The 23,336-nt window shown below is 32.8% G+C and overlaps 1 protein-coding gene across 2 annotated transcripts; it reads right to left on the bottom strand.

Annotated features, from left to right (window-relative positions):
• Nucleotides 1-19,167: 19,167 nt before the first annotated feature.
• LOC114383451 (FCS-Like Zinc finger 10-like) lies at nucleotides 19,168-21,859 on the bottom strand. 2 transcript variants are annotated; one of them, XM_028343133.1, is made up of 3 exons: nucleotides 21,674-21,859; nucleotides 20,048-21,136; nucleotides 19,168-19,944 (listed from the first exon to the last, which is right to left on the bottom strand). In XM_028343133.1, the coding sequence occupies exons 2-3, from the start codon at nucleotides 21,118-21,120 to the stop codon at nucleotides 19,797-19,799; spliced, it is 1,221 nt and encodes a 406-aa protein (XP_028198934.1). In that variant the 5' UTR covers nucleotides 21,121-21,136; nucleotides 21,674-21,859; the 3' UTR covers nucleotides 19,168-19,796. The 2 variants fall into 2 exon arrangements, with proteins under 2 accessions (XP_028198934.1, XP_028198933.1); XM_028343132.1 differs by lacking the exon at nucleotides 21,674-21,859 and having other exon boundaries at nucleotides 20,048-21,667.
• Nucleotides 21,860-23,336: the final 1,477 nt, after the last annotated feature.

The following is a 23,336-nucleotide window of genomic DNA, read 5'->3' on the forward strand; positions in this document are numbered from 1 at the left end:
AATGCTAGTTCATAATTTCACTGATTAAGAGTGACAAGAACTACATTCTTTCAAAGTGTTGACATCTTGCCCAATAGACATGAACATAGCATATTACATATTTGGCCAATCATATAGAGAAACACAAAAACCTAAATTATGAAAAATGAGATTGCACACAAATTTTGAAAGTTATCTAAAAAAATAAAAAAAGGGAATTTATCCTATCTAGTATGCACAACTCTTTTTATTACTCCACTTCATGCTAAACAACAAAAAGGACAAAAAAGATAATTTTAGGCTGATTGAGATGCAAATTCCATGCATACCTCTAATCCACGTAATGCACCAAAAATAGTATTTTCCTACAATAAATAAAATCACAAAAAATTCTTCATGTGGGGTTTAAGTTGTTGGAATTGTAGGGGATCCTTATAAAATACCAATAACCAACAAGAACACATTATGTTATATTATCAAGAAAAGTTTTAGGAATACCTGGATTCATAATGATTGATCAAACAAACGCAGTGAAATCTAAATCCGTGGGTGATTTCTGATCTATGCACTCTTCTTAAGATCTGTTACGAAATATTATAGAGACAACGAATAACCAAGTAATAGCATAACCAGTAGCCTCACAACTCTTCCTCAACCGGAACCCTTTTATTCCTCAATAGGACTTTCGTAACTCTTCAGATGGTGAGAAGAGAAACTATGTGTGATGGCTAGGTATATTGGGGACCATAACTTTCTTATAGCGTGTTAACCTAATAGTGTTCCCATTATCCCTTAATGAGCCAACACTGACATCTGCTCATTTAAGTCCATATCATCTGATTTATTTGTCTAACGAGCTCACTTAATTTGATCACATAAAATAAAATTCGCTAATGATAAAAAGCTAATATAATAGCCCACATTAATTATTGGAATAGAAAATTCCAAAAATCTCCCACTTGGGCTACATATTGTAACGATTATATCAAAATCCTTAAGTGTGCATCCGTACGCTATTTATCTTTAGACTTTCACCTTAACAACTTGGTCTATCTCATGTATCAATAATGAAATCATTGTAGCTTTCGTCACTACAACAAATGTAACTAGACCCCAATGACCACCACATCAATACACTCAATGGCATAGGTCAATATGGATAAGTAGCATGAAAATTACATGCAATGTCATCTCAGTCATACTTATTTCTAATTGGTCCAAACTTTATTCTTTATAGAGATCAATCCAAACACAACATAATTATTTCAAACAAAACAAGTTTATAATGAAATGATAAACTTCAACTTTATTTCTGCAAAAAATCCAAACAACAAATGTTTGTAAACCATAAGATATAGAACATAAGCAAGACTCCCTCTAAACTAAGGTATTATCAGGAATTACACCCATATGAGCAATGTGCTCATGAAAAAACTTTAAGTGTCAGACCTTTAGTAAGTGGATCAACCAACATGGAATGAGTTCCTATATGTTCTATACATATCTGTATTTTCTGAATTCTTTATTTAATAACCAAATACTTTATGTCAACAAACTTTTACTTGGTTGAATCCTTAATAAGACCGTTAAGATATTGTCCCAATAAACACCCAATGGCTTCTTAATGTTAGTAACAACAAGCAAGCTAGTTACAATAATTTAGCAGTCATAAATTCTAGTATGATGTCTCATAGAAAAAAAAATATTAACTCCACCAATATGGTTAAATGTGAATACTTATGTGGAGTGATTGCTATTAAGATATTCCGTAAAAATCAAAGTCAGAATACTCAATGATCTTTAAACTTCTAGACTTTCGATATGAAAACATGTAGTTTCTTGTTCTCTTCAATTAGCACATTATGCGCTTTACTACTTTCTAGTGTTGCATACCAAGATTACTCATATATCACCTTAGGACTCCCACTAAAAATTATTTTAGGACAATAAAAAAATAAACTTAAGCATAAATGATAAATTGCAATATAACTGTTTTGTAACAATAAAACGTATGATGATAGTAGGATGTCATCTGCATATAACACCAAAATAATAAATTTACTCCCACTGAACTTTTAGCATACGCAATCATCAACCAAATTAACCTCAACACCATAAGAGATAATCTTAATGAATTTTGTATTACCATAGACGAAAGACTTATTTAAAAGCACAAATTGATTTCTTTAGTTTGCATACCATAGACTTTGGATCATCTTAAACAAGGTTTTCTGGTTGCATCGTATAAATTGTTTCATCAATGTTTCCATTTAGAAACATAATCTTTACATCCATATATGCAAAGTAATCATCAAAATGATCTACAATGTCATTATAGTCCTAAGAGAGTCTTTCTAAGAAATAAAAAATAAAGTCTTTTTGTGATCAATGTCTTTCTTCTTGTAAAACTTTTGGCGACAAGATAAACTTTATATATCTCAATATTACCCATTGAATCTCTTTCGACTATAGATATTTATCTCCAACTTATGGGTTTCACACTTTCAGGCAATTTGACAATATCCCAAATGTCATGTTCAACCATCGATTTTATTACATCATCTATGGCATCAATCCACTTGAAAGTTAGAGCACAACATGACTTCACTAAAGTCAATTAGACATTCTCAGTCAACCTAATGTCATTCATGTTCTTAAAGAAATATAACATAATCATATCAAATTACATTTTTCCTTTCTCTAGAGGATATTCTTAATGACACTTCTTGAGGTTATTGAGTTTGAATTTTAGGTGGTGCTTGAGAGAAACTCTTAGTGTTGTCTTGTCTTTTAATAATGTTAGGAGTAACATCATTATTTAATTATCATATTTGTTTCTTGAACAATGGTAAGTACAAAAACTTATTTATTGTCAATAAGAAGTTATTCTTTTAAAGACAACACTCTTTATGTTTCCTTCCCCTCCAAACTCAATTTCATCAAGGAGTCTTGCACGTCTCATACATGATATTAAAGTAGGATTGCAAAAATTATACATGTGAGAGCTTTAAATGTAACAAAAAAAATTGTAACTAATTATCTTTAAGTCAACTTACCTTCATGCAGCCTATAAGGAACTGCTTCGATTAGACATCCTCAAATGTGCATATGCATAATATTTGGATTTTCCTAACTCACACCTATAGGGGTTATTAGTGACTACTTTAATTGGTACCCTAAAAAGATATAAATTGCATTCTTTAATGTCTTTCCCCAAAACAACTTTGGTAGAGAAGAATCAAGCTTCTTACAATATCTGCACAAATCTAGTTTCATCATTTTGCAACTTTGTTCATGTTAAGTTTGCTTAACATTATATGTTGTAAAACAATTTCACAATTATTGAAGAAAACACATAGGGAACTCCAAACGTTGCACCTTATGTCATATCTACCATAGTATTTCCCACGGTCAGATTTGACAACCTTAATTTTCTTTTCTAATTGAAGTTCAACTTCTGCTTTGAAAGACTAAATGTCTAGAGACCAAAACTTCTCATAATTTAAATAAAGAGAAATCATCTATGGACATAATAAAATATATTTGTCCATTCCATGAATCCATAAGGAATAGAACACTAATATATGTATGTGTTATTTCTAAGACATTCTTAGTTCTTTCAGCACCTGAATTCCATTTTGTTTGTTTATTTTCCCTTTATATACTCAATATAAACTATAAGGTCCAACCAATATAAAGGATCCAGAATTTCCTATAATACAAGCATCCAAATTTTCTGTTAAGAGATATGAGTGTTTATGTTATAAAGTGACAAAATTCTCATTTAATTTTAAGTTTTGTACCACCCAAAATTGTTCGCATTAGGTACACTCAAATATCCATAAAAGAACTCATAGCTTGCAATATTTGAATCACGAGAGACTAACTTTATTATTTCTAATTGAGCAAGAATAACTGAATTTGTCCAAATTAGAAATAAAATTTGGTTTAATAACCAACTAAATGTATGTCTCAACCAAATTCAAATGAAATTGAGCTTTTTAAAACAACATAAAAGTTCTTATAGCTTCAACTGCAACTTTATGTCATCGCCCACATAGATGAATCTTTCATTATCACTTGGCGGATGATGTGAATGCATGAATACATGGTTTTGATGATGCCAAAGAATAATCAAACAAGGTTGCTTTCAAGATTACTTCAACAAACATTCAAAAGTTAAGCATTGCTTCAAGATTAATACAAGGTTGCTTCAACAAACAAGCATTGCTTCAAGATTAATTCAAGATCAAGCTTTTGCCTCAAAACAAGTGTATCCAAGGGATCAAGGCTCTAGTAATCGATTACCAGGTAGTGTAATCGATTACCAGAAGACAATTTTGAAAATTAGCTTTTAAAAAGGTTTTGAATTTGAATTTTGAATCATGTAATCGATTACTAGCAACAACACTTCAGAAAACACTTTGAAAAGTCATGACCCTTCAAAATATAACTGTGTAATTGATTATCAGAAACCTGTAATCGATTACCAATGAAGAATTTCAGAAAAAGCTTTTTGAAAAGACACATCTCTTCAAACCATTTTGAAAAGGCACGAAGGGCCTATATATATGTGAGTCTGACTTTGAAAAGCAAGATAGAGATATTCTAAGAGAACTTAATTGTCAAATGCTCTCTTAACAACTCTTGGGAAAACACTTGCAAATCTATTGAAAATTCATGTACGAACTTCAAATTGTATTATCATCTGTAAAAGAGAGAAATTTCTCTAGGATCTTTAATTTGTGTCATCCACTCTAAAGGAGAAAAATCTCTTTTCATCTCAGAAAGTCAGTTGTAATCAAGAGACTGGTTGTCTCTTGGATTGTGAGAATTGTAATCAAGAGAAGGGTTGTCTCTTGGAGAATCTTGAACACAAGGATGAGGGATTTACAGAGATAGTGAAAATCTCAAGTGGGTTGCTTGAGGACTGGGCGTAGGCACGAGAAGTGGCCGAACTAGTATAAATCGAGTTTGCATTTCTCTTTTCCCTTATCTCATTTATTTTATTGCAATCAATTTTGTCTTGCACGTTTAAAGAACATTATTAAATTGGTTGTTGCTTCTTCTTCTGCATTCCGAACCTATTATTTCAAAGGGGGTTAAAGTTTGTTAGTGAGAAATTTTGAAACTTAATTCACCCCCCTCTTAAATTATTGAAGCCACTTGTCCAACAAATGACTCCATAGGTAGCATCGTATAGACTTGAATATGTGAGTAGTAGAACCAAAATCTACCCACTAACATCCTTCGGTACAAAACTAAATTAACTTTAAAACAAACAAAAATGAGAAGTTTACCATTCTTCGCACACTAAATAGTGTAATTGAGATTTTTTATATATGTCTCATCCTACAAAAGCAACAAGGAAACTCCTTATCTTGTTCTCTTGTTTCTTCTCTAGAAAACAAATAAAAATAAAATATTATGCAATATCCTCAACTCTTAACTGACTCCCTTCAAACTCTAAATTTTATACGTGCAGTTTTGGGATTCAAATAATGAGTAATTTAAACAATAGTAGTAACAACAACAACAATTAAAGAAGAGAACAATAAACATACAAAGCACAACTAATATTTATGGTAAATTTCAAGACCCAAACAAGATATCTAGCGTACCATTAATCCTCAATCTTTGGATTGAAAAGGACTAACTGCAAGTGGTACTCTCAACGCATTGATCAAACATTGGGGATAAGTCCTATCAAACAAAGATTGTCTTTGGACACTCTATTGCTCACATGGAAAACTTATATGATGATTACTCCGGTCAAATAATGATTGTCTTTGGAAATTTCATTATTCACAAGGAAGATCACACTATTTATAATAACCACATGTTTACCATCGCAAGCATGTAATTATTCTGCCAAATTGTGTCTTTCTTTGGGCAAAGCACAATTCGCATGAATAATTCCATGCAACATCTATGTAAATTCAATCAAATCAACTTACACAATAGAGGTTACTTTGACAACACGTTGTTTCAATCAATTTAACAAAAAATCAAGACAATTTAATACAATAAATAGGAGGTCTTAAAATTACACAATTTTCACATATAATTAAGTTATATATATAAGAGAACGTGCAAATATTTTGCATAACAAATTCATCATAAGATACCTAGCACAACATAATTCCTAGTCTTTGGACATAGAGATAAACCTGTAATTGGTACTCTCAATGCAATGATCAAATATTAACAATAAATTCTGTCAAATAATAGTCTTTCTTTGCACCGACTATTATTTACATGAAAACACCTTATATTTGTCACACATTTATCATCGTAGGTACAATATTATTTGGCCAAATTATGCCTTCCTTTTGACTAAACACAATTTGCATAAATAATTTCATACAAAAATCTATGTAATTTTAATCAAATCAATTTTCAAAATAGGGATTACTTTGTCAATCAATTAATTAAAAGAAATACTAGTTATGCAAATAAATGGGGAGGATTTTTTACTACTAAATTAACTTCAGAACAAACAAGAGCAAGAGATTTATCTTTCTTTACACACCATGCAGCTTACCTTGGACACTCTTTCTTCATGCGTCTAGACTTCTTGTAGAAGTAGCAGGTAAATTCTTCATCATTATTTTGTTTCTTTTGTTGAGAGCACCCTTAGTTTTCTTTCTTATTCTGAGAGTTCAAGCTTAAATGAGCACTTTCATATCTGTTTTTCTGCAGCCTCTCTTTCTCTTGCACACGATGAGATATAAGCTCATTAAGAGATCATTTGTCCTTTTGAGTGTTATAGCCCGCTTTGAATGGCCCAAAGTGTACATTCCCATTAGACATTTCCATTATTACTTTCTTCATCAAGCTCTAGCTTAAGTGCTTTCAGTCTTGATTCCAAGTTAGACATTTCCATTATGTACTTTCTTATATTACTTTTTTTTCACCCAAAAAATAAATAAAAAAAACAAAAACTGCATGCATAAAAAACTTCCTTAAATATATATCAGAAGCGATATGAACAGTAGCCATGAAGAGAAGTCGTTCACAAAACCAAATAACGATGCCAAAAAACAAAATACACTTGAATTCAAATCAAATATCCAATATGACTATATCTAAATTTACCGACTATTAATGTGTTGTTCAAAAAACAAATTGGGTTCATATAACCAAAGCAATTAAGGTATAATTAGAATAAAATAACTATAAATCCTAATAATCTAACAGTAATGGTGGCTCTGATACCACTTGTTGGAATTGTAGGGGATCCTTATAAAATACCAATAACCACCAAGAACACATTACATTAGATTATCAAGAAAAGTTTTAGGAATACTTGGATCCATAATGATTAATCAAACAAACGCAGCGGAATCTGAATCCGTGGGTGATTTCTGATCTATGCGCTCTTCTTAGGATCTATTACGAAATATTGTAGAGACAATGAATAATCGAATAACAGTGTAATCGATGACTTCATGGTTCTTCCTCAACTGGAACCTATTTATTTCTCAATAGGACCTTCGTAACTCTCAGATGGGGAGAAGATAAACTATGTGTGATGGCTCGGTATATTGGGGATCATAGCCTTCTTATAATGTGTTAACCTAATAGGGTTTACATTATCCCCTAATGGGCCAACACGGGCTTCTGCTCATTTAAGTCCATATCATCTGATTTAGTTGTCTAACGAGCTCACTTAATTTGATAACATAAAATAAAACCCACTAATGATAAATAACTAATATAATTGTCTTATAATATTAGCCTACATTAATTATTGGAATAGAAAATTCCAACATAAGGTTGTTCAAATCTGACAACCTCACAAGCTTCAAGAAAAAATCTTTGACTTCTTCCTCCAAATATCCGTTTTGCTAGTTTCAAATATTAATTAGAATTTCACTTTAAAAAAATGTTCACAGCTAAAAAAAAATTAAGAAAGTACTAAATATTTCTCCTTCTTACTTGTTAATCCTTGAAGGCACATTTTCAGATGACATAATCACCACTAGTATGTTTCTCAAACATAAAGATTCCTGAAATATAACATAAGAGAGAATACTATTAAGTTTCTAAGCCTGTTGGTTCCAGGTGGAACAAGTGAGCACATAATTTTCATAGATTCTCAAACGATTTTACACTCAAATCAAATCCAACAACTAAAGTAGGACCTTTTGAAAAAGAAAGAAAAATCTTTCCATCACATATTGAACCTACTTTGTTTTTGGGTGGAAAACTAAAAAAGCAAATGGCAAAATTATTCCAGGAGGATTGTTACACTTGATAATGAATTCTGTGGTGGTGAGTAAGGAAACTAAGTCCAACTTGACAACTTTAACTGGCAACATCAAATTTGGAATGAATGCACACTTTCAAAATGGAAAGTTTCTCTAGAGGGGTCTTTGTGAAAAGGGAAAAACAATCTTGGCCATAAAAACTGAGAAGAAAAATGGTGGAGAATAAAATGGATAGTATAAGAGAGATAAGACAAGAATAGAAACCAAAGCAAAGCAATAAGCATACCTTGATTTTCTTAAGCAAGTCATAACTTGTCATGCTAGGCATACAGTAATATGTTATAACCAAATATGAGGAAGAAGACAAGGACGAAGAAGAAACCCAATACAAGGAAGAAGATGAGGACGAAGAAGACGAAGTCATCATGAACCCACTAAACAACCTTCCATACGTGACCCTCTCTTTCATGCAATGGTGGTGGTGGTGTTCGTCGTCGTTGCTCACGGCAGAGGAGCCACCACCAGTCCTCTTAGGTTTACCTTCATGTTGAGACTCCACACTCCTGAGAGTGCAATCTCCAAACCTAGTGGAGATTCTCTTGAAGAAGTCCCTAGAGAAGCTTCTACTACCACACCCAACAAATCTAGATCTCAAAACCTTGCACTCAAAAGAAGAAGCAGAAGTCGTGTTGGGACTGTTAGTGTTATCTTGTTCAACAACAATGTGAGTCTTGAGAGAAGAACCAGATCAACACCTATCTTTAAGCCTAGCAGAACTAGTACTTCCTGATGCTGAGTTAATGGTTGAGATCCTTGGAGTGTTGTTGTCTCTGAAGCTCTTGGAGTTGAGCTTTTGGATGATTTGGAAGAGAGATAGGGAAAAGACCAAAAATATGTTTCTCTTCTTGGGACTAAAACCTCCAATGACCAAATCGTTGTCATTGTTGATCAAGGAGTGGTTTCTTCGCAGCGTGGTGGTGGATTTGCTACACTTGAGAACAATATTATCGAAGGTTGTTGATGGTGCCTTCTTCTTCTTCTTGGCCAAGAGAAAAGGTGTAGAAGCAAGCTTCATGATGAATTAAGATTGATTCAAAGAAGTTTTGATGATGACAAAGGTGATGACAAAAAGCTCAAAGATCAAGAACAATTCATGATAACAAAGATGATGATCTCAAGAATCAAAGAATGAGTTCAAGATTGAATCAAGAACACTTCAAGGTTCAAGAGGAAATTTGATTTCAAGAATCAAGTTTCAAGATTCAAGCTTCCAAGAATTAAGATCAAGATTCATTCAAGAATCAAGAGAAGACTTAATCAAGAGAAGACTTAATCAAGATAAGTATTAAAAAGTTTTTTCAAAAACTGAGTAGCACATGAATTTTTCTCAAAAACCTTTTACCAAAGAGTTTTTACTCTCTAGTAATCGATTACCAGATTATTGTAATTGATTACCAGTAGCAATATGGTTTTCAAAATGCTTTCAAATGAATTTACAACGTTCCAATTGATTTCAAAATGTTGTAATCGATTACAATGTTTTGGTAATCGATTACTAGTGTGTTTGAACGTTGAAATTCAAATTCAAATATGAAGAGTCACATCCTTTCACAAAAAAGCTTTGTGTAATCGATTACACTGATTTGGTAATCTATTACCAGTAATAGTTTCTGAACAAATCAAAAGAAGTAACTCTTCAAATAGTTTTTGACTTTTTCAAATTGGTTTTAAGTTTTTTCTAAAGGTCATAACTCTTCTAATAGTTCTCTTGACCAGACATGAAGAGTCTATATAAGCGAGGCTTTGTTTTGCATTTTAAAAATCGATCAATTTATCTTTTCCAATTCATTCTTTACACAAGCAATTTTTTTTCACATTGATTTCTGAGTCTCTTTGAACTTCTTCTTCTTCTTTCTTTGTCAAAAGCTTTCTAAAGTTTTCTGGTTTTCTAAACCTTGAAAACTTGTGCTATTCATTCTTTTCATCTCTTCTCCCTTTGCCAAAAAGAATTCGCCAAGGACTAACCGCCTGAATTCTTTTTGTGTCTCTCTTCTCCCTTTTCCAAAAGAACAAAGGACTAACCGCCTGTATTCTTTTGTGTCCCTTCTCCCTTGTCAAAGAATTCAAAACGACACAGTCTGAGAATTCTTTTGATTCTTCCCTTTCCCATATACAAAAGATTTCAAAGGACTAACCGTCTGAGAATTCTTTTGTATCTCCATTCACAAAGTTTCAAAGGTTTAACCGCCTGAGAACTTTGTCTTAACACATTGGAGGGTACATCCTTTGTGGTACAAGTAGGGGGTACATTTACTTGGGTTGTTGACTGAGAACAAGAGAGGGTACATCTCTTGTGGATCAGTTCTAGTGGATGGTACATCCACTAGGTTGTTCAAAGAGAACAAGGGAGGGTACATCCCTTGTGGATCTTTGCTTGTAAAAGGATTTTTACAAGGTTGAAAAGAAATCTCAAGGATTGCAGGTCGCTTGGGGACTGGATGTAGGCACAGGTTGTTGCCGAACCAGTATAAAACTCTTGTGTGTTTGTCTCCTTCTTCCCTACTCTTTTAATTTCCGCTGTGCATTTTAATTCCCGCTTTTACTTTTGGTTAAGTTTCTTTTTTGTTCTTCATTTACTTAACAACATAGTAAAAGCCTTAGAAGAGTAAATTTTTAATTAGTAAAGGTTTAGGAATAATTAATTCAACCCCCCCTTCTTAATTATTCTGAGGCCACTCGATCCAACAAAAGGGAGGCACGTTCTACGTGCGTAGTATTCATAACTGGTGTCGTTGTTCTTGGTGAGGGAGGAGGAAGAAGAAAAGTAAGGAGGGGTGTTGAGGTGGTAGCGTTGGTGAAGAAGAGGTTATGGCATCAGATCTAAAAGAAGGGGAAGAAGGAGCACAGATAGAGAGAGGGAAAGAAGAGGAAATAAGCTTGTCGAGCTTTTCTTGGAGGCAAAAGGCGTAGATCCCACTAGGGTTGTTTCTGTAAGGGTGGTCACTACATTGCATTCTGTCAGCCATGTCATGGTCCTCACCTGTGCTAACTCCTCCTCCTTTCATCGCTGGAAACCCTAAAAAATTTGAAATGTATGGGTTATTGTGACAGAATCAAAGAAAAGAGGGAGTCAAAGAGTGAGAAAATAGTAAAGGGATAGACATTAAAAACACACTCACTTCTAATGACAACCTTTTAAGATGATTTTTGCAAAACCATCATGGAATGGTAGTTTCCAAGACGGTTTTTGTAAAATCATCTTCATTGAAAAACCTCGTATTTACAAAATTGTCACCGCCTGAATTTCTAAGATGGTTTTTGGGGATTGTCGTCAAAGGTGCATCCTAAAAAACTATTTTTTTAGTAGTGATTTTGTCTTGGTTGCGAAGTAGCATTCCAATTGACCCAATGAGAAGAAGAATTTCCCCAAATAAATCTCCTGGAGGCAGCATCAATAGCATCACAAATACCTTGACGGATTCACAAATTTTGCATCACATAAACATGGACAACATTTAACCCATATTTGGTTAATGTGATTCTACCATTTGTTCAAGAGATTAGTTTTGAGTTAATACGATCAAGAAGAAAGGAGAAATATGATTTTTTTTACTCTTCCAACAAGTAAAGGGAATCCCAAGTACTTACCAATATTCTGAGTCGATTTGAAACCAAGAATATTAGCAAACTTAGAAGCTTTCCTTTGAGAAATGTTTTTAGAAACCATCATTCTCGACTCTTGAATATTAATCATTAGACCCGTGGCCTTACAAAACATGTCTAATTCCTTTTGAACCATCTTCACCAGAGAAGTCTTGGCTGAGGTAAAAGCAGACAATCATCTGCAATAAAAAATAAGTGAGAAATAGCATGGCCATTTGCTGAAATTTTCACAAAGCCAAGAGGAAAACTGCATAAGCTTTTGAATCAATAGAGCTAGTTTCTCCATACAAAGAACAAATAGATAAGGAGACAAAGGATCCTCCTATCTTAATCCTCTGTTAGGAGCAAAATTATGCAATACCTCATTCTTCCATCTCAAAGCAAGAGAAGTAGAAATAACACAGTTCATCATCAGATTCTTCTTATAAGAAGGAAACCCAAATTCAGATAAAGTTAATCTCATGAATTCCTAGTCAACCCAATCATAAGCCTTCTCAAAATCAATTTTATACATAATTATACAAACTCAACCTTCTTTTTATGCATACTATGGACAATCTCCTAGGCTATCAAGGCATTATCATCGGTCCCTCTCCCTAGAATAAAACTACTCTAAAGAGGGCCAATCAAAAAGTTCAAATAAGGTCTAATCCGAATAACCAGAATTTTAGAGATGGCTTTGAGGATGACATTGCACAAACCTATAGGCCTAAAATCTTTAAGGCTCATTGGGTTGTCAACCTTAGGAATAGGAACAATAAGAGTTTCCACTAAGGCAGGATTAATGGTGCTTGAGTGAAAACTATGAACAATCATCTCCCAAACCTTAATTCCCACAACATCCCAATAAGTATGATAAAAAAAAAAGTTGGAATCCATCTATTCATGGAGACTTGAAAGGACTCATAGCAAAGATAGAAGTTTTAACATCATTAAAAGACAAAGGCTTCAAGAGAGACTTAAAGAGAGGTTGTTCAATTAAAGGAATATTATCAAGAATACAAGGCAGGTAGGATTACAAGTGGCATTAGTTTAACAAAGACTCCTAAGAAAATTCTAAGCTTCTCTGTACAACAAATCCTCATCAAAACACCACACACCATCAACCTTTAAGCTAGTAATTTTATTTCTCCTCCTCCTAATGATTGTCTGAGCATGGCAAAGCTTGGTATTCTTATTACCAAATTTTACCCAATTTTCTCTAGATTTTTGAAAACACAATACTTCCTCCTGGGTCATAGCAAGATCATACTATTTCTGAAGATCCCTCTCCAATATAGCTAAATCAAAAAAATACCTAGTATCAAGTTGTTAATGAACCCCTCTCAAAAAGAACTTCAAATTGCCTTTTCCTCTTGAAAATGATGTCAAAAACCTCTTTGTTAAAGGTAAGAGACTTTTCTTTGATTGCTCCCAGCTTCTAAAAGACACCTCCTGATGTGTGCCTCCAAGTTTCTAACACTAAGTCAACATACTGATGGAGAGTAGTCTAAGCATGTTGATAATGAAATAGTCTAAATTTTGTACTTTGAGACTTGAGGCAATTAATCAAATAGGATTATGATCTGAATTGATAGGAGGAAGGAGCTCAACAAGAGCATGAGAAAAAAGGATTCTCCACTCTAGATTGGCCATGAATCTATCCAATTTCTTCCTAATCAGTCCCACTCGAAATGCTTCTTCTCCAGGTAAAACGCCCCGCCCCCCAACTAGATCCAAACCATCAATGTTACAAGTGTCTAAGGCATTAATAAGAAGAGATGCTCTAGAAATTGAAAAAGTGACCCCTTGGACCTTAGAAGGTGATATCACTTCATTCAAATCTCCTAATATGACCCATGGACCCTTTATAGTAGAATTCAAGTGAGTAAAGTAATCCCAAAGTGTTGTATGAGTGGGATAAACGACAGAAGCATAAATAGCCGAATAGAACCATGCAACATTTCTTTTACGCACTTCAAAAGTTATAGCTTGAGCAGTTAAGTCTATAAGAGAAAAAGTGTGATTATCCCCATTAGAAACAACCCAAATGCCACCAAAATGATTCCTTGCCTCTTGAATAAACAAGGGTTTGTAGCCAATAGCCTCCTAATGGTTAGCTATTTTATAAAAAGGAACGTGAGTCTCGTAAACACAGAAAAGGGAAGGATGAAAACATTTCACCATATCCCTGATATATCTCCAAGTAACCTTATTGGTTACTCCTCTAATGTTCCAGGAAATAAAAGAGAAATCCTTAAAACAGTTCATAGAAACAATAACGAGAAGGAGAAAAGATCGAAGGACCCTAACTAACCATAGTGTCATCTGTAACATCATTACAAATATTATCAGGTACTAGAACATTACTAACTTCCATGGTTGTTTGTTGGACATTATCATCATGCACTACAACAATGAAATTCCCGGCCAGTTGTTGCAAATTCACTGTAGAAACTATCCCACTCACTTCCTGAATCTTGGGAGTAGGAAAAATCTGATTGGAGTTGATGGAACTCGAACCAGCTTTAGATGTTGAGGCCTCATTCTTGGTATTAATCAATAACTGCCACATAGGGAAATCTGGCTCTTTTCGATGGCACTTATTCTTAGCCACCATCTTGTGGTTGGAATTGGTTGTTGTAGTCACATGAGGGGAACTCATCGTAGGCTTCGCAGGAATAGTGAACACCACTTTAGACCCCACAACTAAAGTATCCTTTGCCTGGTTCTTCTCTTTCTTAATCCTTTCCACGTGATGAGGCCCATCGCAAGCCAACTCTTTATTTTATTTTTATTAGTGGCCCTATTGCGTCTATTTTTCCTCTTAACTACAAGCCAATCTTAATGGGCAGGATCAGAATTATCTCTTATAACTCCTGCATTAATATTTGGGATTGTGGAATTCATAACCATATCATTATTAGCAAATGAATGCCCTCCAACAGTTTTTGAGTTATCATTTATTGACAATGATTTCAGTGCTGAATTATTGTTCTAACCTGATTCTGGTGGTGGTTACGTCGCCTCTTGACCTGGCTGAGGTTGTTGTTGTTTCAAATCATTGTTTGAAGCTGGTTGGGTTTTATAGTCACGTGTGAGGTGACCATAGCACCCGTAGGATGAGCAGATACGATGCAAGCCTTTGTACTCCACCTTATACTAATGGTCTTTCAGCCCAACTCTCCCCACAACGAGTTTCTTGAGTTCCACTTCCACGCAAACTCTGGAAAAGCTACCTCTTCGAGCATCTAGAGCTTTCACATCAACCTTAACTGGAGAACCCACTGCAAAAGACAATGCTAGCAAAATACTTTCATCGTAGAAGTAAAAGTTATGCCCAGGAAAACGAATCCATACCATGGTCTTATCGATAGTTTTTGTAGGAGAAACAAAGGCATGCGTCCATGTTTGCACTATCAAATAATGATCAAAAATCATCCATGGCCCCTCCTCAATCACTTTCTATCTGTCCTCATCAATGTCAAATTACACCATGAAGAAATTATTCCCCAAATCCACCATATCAAAGCCTGCCTTAAGCTTCCAAACACAAGTCAAACAATCTTTCATCATGTTGTAACCAATCCTTTTTCCCAGTAGCTTAACCACTAAAGCATTCTGCCATGAAGTACATAATCCTTCAAACATCGAGTCTGCAATGTGCACCATCGGTTTCAAGGGATTACTGTTTTCATATTCAATAGTAGCCAAATTATGCTTCAACGAGTTCACCTTAGGTCGAACTGGTGGTTTCTCTTTATTGTGAAACACCTTGTCACAAAATGACACCTTCTCTTGAACAAAACTACTACCTCCTTTGTCGTCCGGAGGCTCATGACCAAAATCCTGATCGCCCACTGGGCTTCCAGAGACCCCCCCCCCCCCCCCCCCCCCCCACCCGTGTGTGAAATTTAAGAATAAGAACCTTTTACTCGTGAAAAAGTTTCTGAAAAGTTAACATTTTCGTACATGCACTTTTCTTCCCTTCCACGACCTTATTAAAATGAATCTTTTCGTGTTATGTATTTAAAGATTTCTAAGATGACAATTTAACAAGTCAAAGAGGAAACATTAAATACTTAATGACGAATTTATCTTTTTTAATTCAAATAAATGTGGTAGCATACGTTTTATTTTGAGGATTTAATGTGTTTAGTTTTAATATTAAATGTCAGTAAATAAGAAAAGGAACATTGTGTCATTGGCTTTGACTATAGTTGTGTGAGAATGAGTTTTCTTTTTCAGGTGATTATCTTATTGGTACAAAATATTCATTAACATTATTAATGATTAATCTTTATCAAAAAATTTAAATGATTATTCATCATTAGTGGGGTCTTCTCTCTCAACCATGTTTCTTTCATCCACAAAATTAAAATTGAGATTTTATTTAAGAAATTTGAATCTAATACTACTTGAATTATTGTAAAGTTGGTGAATGAGTTTCCTTCAAAGAAGAAATAGTAAATACTTAGTGAAAACACTATTTTTTTTTTTAAATCTAATTGAGAAGATATAAGCGCAGTGACATGTGTTTTATCTACGGGGATTTGATGTGTTTAATTTTTTTAAAAAAAAATAAGATAAGAGAAATAAGAAAGGGAGAAGGTCACTAACTACTGATTTTGACTGGGGGGAGGTATACTTGTGGGATGAGTTACTTTTTGAGGGTAACCATATTATAGATGTGAAATATTCTTTAATTTTACTAATGACAAATTTTCATCAAAAAATCTAAATGAATGATGACTACCTTTAGTAGATGTCTCTCCTTTTAAGCATGTTTCTTCTATCTACAAAAATGAACTCAAGATTTTGTATAAGAAATTCAAACCTAGTATGATATGAACCAACATAAAATCATAATGTTGGTAAATGAGTTCCCTTTTGTTAATTCACATTTTAGCGCGTATATCTAGTTCAATATGTAAATTTTATTATTAAAATTAATTGTCATAAAAGTTACTAAAAAGTTATACGTATAATATAATTGAAAGTAATAATATTAAATAACTTAGATAAAGTTTGATAACTTTGTAGAAGAACATTATGTGTGTCTAATATAGTAATTGTCAACATAGTTGAAATTTAAAAACATTTGTCTTGATATTTTAAAGGCATAATGAATTGTGATCAGGATTTAAAAATATATTAAGACCAAACTAAAATAAATTATTGATTTACAATTATTCTTATTTTGCCATTCTCAAATCTATCTTAATTTTGAGACCAAATAGTGATTGTATTTGAAGGTCATTCAAACAAAAAAAAAAAACATGTGTATTTGACGTACATTAGCCTTAAGGTTATTGAAATTTGGGCATGTTTTATTGGTCTTTTCATGTCCTGTGTTAAACTTTTTTTTTTTTTTAGAAGGAGTCCTAGGCCATTAAAATATAATATTTTTCAAATAATTAAAGAATTTAATGTAATGTATTTGGGGTGTCAACAAGGGTGGAGCTACCCCTTACTTCAAGAGGGGGCTATGGTCCCCCAAAAATTTTATTTTTCTTCATTTTATATCTATTATTTATATTAAGATAAAAAAAAAACAATTTATAAGAGAATGAAACATTTTATCAAAGTCTACTTAATTTTATAATTTTACTGATATCTCGGTGCATATAGGTTATGTTTTTCATAGGTAAAAAAAATATTGTAATAATAATATAAAGAAGTTTATATCAAGAAGAAAAATTAACTGAGTATTATAGTAATGCATAATTCTTTAAGTTCAAATAATAATTTTATGGTTCAAATCATTTAGCTTATGAAATAATAACTCTTTTACATATTCATGTATTGAATAGTGAATTGTAAACATTTTTTAGTTGTATTAGTATCAGTCCATTCAGAAATATTTTTTAAAATTAAACAGACATGTTCCAATATGTAAAACTTGTATTTAAGCATTTACATTTTTTTGAAGTTTGTCCTAGAGTTATATTAAATTATTATCAGAATTTTAATTTCATAATGTAACTATTGTCTAACACATAAAAATTTAAAGTGATAAAAGATTAAAAAAATCTTGATAATATATTTGGTCACCCCAATATAAAATGGCTAGCTTCGCCCCCGGGTGTTAGTGTATATTTTTCAAACGAAATAGCTGCATAATTTACTCTTTTTAAATGAGTATAGAAGTAGAAAAAAGCAAGTGAAATTTGCGTAATTTCACAAAACGGAATAATTAGCGTAATTTATTCTTTTTAAATGATCAATTTTGTATTTTCGATCATTTGACTTAAAGTTCATACATGCTACGTATTTAATATATTTTTTTCACCATGATGAGAAACCTTGTGATGAGCAATTCCCCAAGATAGCATCAAAGAATAATCCCTTAAAATTTTGGTATTCCTCTTTATTTATGTATATAGTTAGCAAAACTGTTGAGGATCTAGAGGTACACATTATAGCATTACATTTTATGTTTTTTCTTCTTCAAGAATCGTTTGGTGAAGAGTTGTGAAAAAAGTTCTGGGTATCTCTTGTTAATATAGTAAAGTTGAACGGGTGTGTATCACTTAATTAATCAAAATTAGAAAGGTGTCACTAGATTAAATAAATAAAAGATGAGTGTTTGTTTGAAAATAGTAGGTGTAAATATCATTTTGAAAAGACCTCATAGGAAATAAGTGTAATTTCCTTAAATAATAAGCTCTTCTGCTTGATTAGAGGCCGGAATTTGACTTCATGGATGATAAGTTTCTAGTGGTTTGTTGAAGTGGGTCAATGTTTTGCCGTTTTGGAGAAGGGTATAAGCATTTGCCAGGTAGGGAGACTCAACGTGATATTTTTTTCTTGCATCATTCATGAACACCTCTTTTTTATAATATTTTTTCTCGTTATAACATTAATAATTTTATCTCATCCTTTTTTCTTATCATTCTATCAGTCATAAAAAAATTATTCAAATATAATTTTTCCTTTTTCATCTTTTTTAGACAAGAGAGCAAAACTTACAAAGCCCTCGTTAAATTTGTCTTTAAAAAACCAATTCTCCCATTTTTCCAATAAAAGCACACAATCAAATGATAATTTATTACTGATAGTATTAATTTAAACACATTCAAATTTAATTTAAAACTGATATTAATTTAAAATAGAAATTCAAATGTTAATTTACAACTGACTAGTTTAGACACATTTCAATAGTATTCAAAAACTTACAAACTAATTCTATTAAATCAATTTAACCCAACTTTAAAACAATCAAGTCCAAATTCAAATAATGCCACTTCCGTATCTAATCTCTATACCCATCAAAACAAACAAGGGAATTAATCTAAGAAACATACAATAATATGAATCATGAGTCATAAGCTTGGCACAGTGGAGAAATACTAAGCATCTAATATTCAAAATCCCAGGGCAAGGAATCGTATCCCTGTCTGAGGATTTCATGCTTACAGGTTACAACTCATTCAAATGAAACCATACTCTAGGCTAGTACATGTAAGGATTAGTGTTGAATCAGTACAGAATGCAAAAAAGACCAAATCAATCAATTTTTATATTTACAATCCAAAACAAAGAAAATAGTTTCATATGCACTACAATAGTAGTATAACCTTCAAGTCAAAAACTTGTTTGGATTGGCATACACTGATTCTTGACATAATATAGAGATAATGCAAAGCAACTTCAACAAGGGGGAAAGCCAAGAAAAATGGGCTTAAACCCTTGATATTTTGAATAAAAAAATAAGCTTAAAAACCTATTCTATAATGTCATACCATACATTTATGTAGTTATATGGAAACCAAATCTAGTAGCTGTGGAGAGCCATCTTCCACCGAGACCATGAAAGCTGAAAAACAAATAGCAAACGCAGTGATGTACAAAACAATCATCCATGGCTGCCAATAGATGCAAACAAAAACAGCTCTTTTAGAACAGATGATCAGACACGTCTACTCGCTTCATGGACTCAGGCCAATGGCAGGAATCCCTCTATGTAGCTATGGGAGTGCCTGTTTCAAAAACTTCCCCTCCAAATCCACACTTTGGAGAGTTTTCTGGTGATGAATTGGATTTCTCTTGCTCATCCATCATGATCTCTATTTCGCGGCAACTCAAACTGCAAAATGATTTTTCACCTCTGCAGGATATCAAAGGGCAGAGAAAGCCAACATTAGAATCAAATTCTGTCCATCAAAGGAACTTCAAGTCAAAACATAAGAGATGCAATAGTGCTAATCTACCTATATATATAAATATCTTTTCCCTCTTCCAACTTCTTGTTGCAATGGTAGCAGACACTTAAGAAGTCGTGAGAAGGATACTGGTTTGGAGTATGCAAAATGTTAACACTGAAAAGGGACAATCCCTTTCCCTCCTCTTCAGCCTTATAATGTCTTTCAGAATCATTAGCATGAGTTTCCAAAATGCAGCCACAGAAAATATGGGTTGTTTTTGCATTAGGACCATGAGAAATCACACAGGTGTAATCCTCAGAGTTTTCAATCTCACAAGCTGATAGAGACTCAATAAATTCATTAGAATAGACTGCAGCCACAGGATTTGAATTTAACTCAGAAGGTAGCAAAATTTTTGTGTTATTTTGGCTTCCTCCAATAAAATGAGGAGGAGAGCACATTTGTTTCAAAGCAAAATTCTCAGAGTCAGTATCAAAGTTGGAACCAGTTAAACCAGACAGATATTTTGTTGGACTGTAAGAATCCAATGAAAAAGACACAGCTTTCCCAAAGAACTCATGTTCTAGAGGGGTCTCTCCAATCTCAAAAAGAACAGTGGACTCGCCCTTAGGGACAATAGAACCATTCTGAGTACAAGGAATCTTACAAAAATCTTTAGGTAAAGATTTAGATGCCTGAGTAGAATCCATATAGGATTTACATTTTGGTGCTTTAGTAATCATTTGGGGACAAAGACTAGTCTTCTTGCTCTCTGAAGCCTGGAGAATTTTCCAAGAAAACTTAGAACATTCTTCCAAAGAATCTATAATACTTAGACCTACTTTGGCACAGTCCCAACTCCTATGTGGCCCCTCATTGGACAATGAACTTGGGGTTCTAAAGGGGTTACTTAGGTTTGAGAGGAAACCAAAATCTAGTGGTGAAGTGGGGCTCTTAACTGAATCACAATCCAACAAACCCTTATGACCCATACCCACAAACAGAAGAGGGGCATTGAAAATTGAGTTGCTTTTTCCATTACCCCCCAAAGCATGAGACTCAGAATTGGTATCAGAGATTGCCATTTGACCAGTGTGATGTTGATCCTTCTGGATTGACCTGGTCCTCTTTCTCAACATTATCTCAAAACACCAACTGAAAACAACACAAATTTGCTCACTTAAATAACAGAACATAGACTAAAAAATAATCGATCAACAATACCCAGAGACAATTTAAACCGATAAAATCTAACATACCCACTTTCATATCAGAAAAAAGATTAATACTTTGATTGCATGTCTCACAAATGAACATCAAAGGCAAAATTTTGCAATCACGGCAAATGACATACACTACAATGCAACCCAAATGCAAAAGGTGAAAAAAAAAGCCTTTTTTTTTAGGGAGGGGGCAATAGACCATTGAAAAATTGGTACAATCATTTAAAATCCTTCTTATGCTTATGCAATACAGAAAATAAAAATGATTAAAAAAACATAAACATCATTCTACAACAGAAGAACCCCACATAGTACAAGAAACAAAAAAACATTAGAACCCCAATCCAAACAAACCAGTGCCACAAATAATAAGAAAAGGGATAAATATAAATAATGTCTCAAAAAAGGGCCCAGAAAATTCAAAAAGAGAGAGAGAGGCAACAATGAAAGAAGAACTGAAGAACCCCACCTGGGTTTTTTTCTCTCTATGTGCTCTAGAACCTTCAGAGAGATGATAGTGCAGAGAGAAGAAACTCCAAATGCGGTAATAAAATGACAAAGTGTGTGTGAAACTTGTGCAGTGCAGTACTGTGTATCTTTACTATCACAAACACACTCTCTCTCTACTCTCTCTTTCTTTGCGCGTTACTTACTTTGTGTGCCGTGTCACACACAAAATTGCTACTTCACTTCGATTGGGACAAATGTTTAACTAGTTTGCTGCCACGTAACCACAAAAGCACACCCCTTCTCATATTTTTTGAGATGCAAAAAGTAAAAAGTACACTATGTTCTTAAACCGGCACCAAGTTTAAATTACTTTCCCATTCCAATTTTAGATACTAAAATATTTTGTGTACGTTATGCTACACTGGGAAATTCCATTTTTGTTCGAGCAAAAACTTGTTAATAAATGGCAATTAGTCGTTGATTAACAAAATAATTAACTTGGTAACTAGTAAAATAATTTTATTAATCATTTGGAGAATTAATTAATTAGAAACCTAAATAGTATAAAAAAAAATCCCATTTTTCTTTTATCAAGCTTTTGAAACGCTCTTGTTATAAAGAATAATGTGATTATAATACTATAAAAATAAAAAGTCACATATACAATTGAATAGCCCAAGTAAATATACATTAATAAGTATTTTAGTTATATTAAATAATATTTTAAAATATATAAACTATATTTATATTTCTAATAAATAATTTAAATTGTGATGTAAAGTCATTTTTAAATATTAAAAATTTCTTTTTAAAAAAAACTGGAATTTAATTTAATGGTAAAGATTTAAAATGATAAATTAAAATAGATAAGTAGTTTTTTTACACAAAAATATACAAGTAGTTAATAAGATAAAAATGTATAGATATATTTTTTTAAAATAATTTGAAATAGTTAATAAAAATTTTTGATTTTTAAATAAATAAAATATATTTTTGGTTTCTCTTAAGTTTTTGAAATTTATTTATAGTTCCTTTTAAAAAAAGTTATCTTTAGTCTTTCTAATTTTAAAATACATCACAGTCTTTAAAATAGTTTGAATAGTGTTTTATAGACACAATTAAATATTACATTAAGGTTAGAAATGGTGTATATTAAGAGACTAAAATTCGATAATTTTTTTAAAAGAATTAAAATTGATTTTTATAAATATTAAATAGAACAAAAACACATTTTTATCTTGTATGAATTGTATATTTTAATCTATAATATAGGAATTAATAATTTGAAAGAGGTTAAAAGTTAAAGAGAAAAAAAAAAGGAAGAAATCTATACATACAAATTTAATACTATTATTATTATGGTTGAGACGTTGAGTTCTGCTGTTAATTTAAGCCTACCCTCCCACCCAGTTGCCGAGCATACACGAAACCAGGCATTGAAGGAACAAAAACTTAACCTTACCATGGTTAAGTGCTTAACCAATGAATAAACCAGGGGTTGTAGTTTTGTTTTCTTGACTTTAAGGTGCCGAGTCTATGTTGTCGTTTTCTGCGACCCAGCTTTTTATGATTTTGTACTCTCAAACAGAGAGAACGGTAACCGTCCACGTGTATGATCAGAATACGATCACCACCATCAACGGCTCATGTGTCAAGATTCTCTTACAATGAAAGGATTTTCC

Source organism: Glycine soja, chromosome 14 (genome assembly GCF_004193775.1).
Source record: "Glycine soja cultivar W05 chromosome 14, ASM419377v2, whole genome shotgun sequence".
Taxonomy (NCBI): domain Eukaryota; kingdom Viridiplantae; phylum Streptophyta; class Magnoliopsida; order Fabales; family Fabaceae; genus Glycine; species Glycine soja.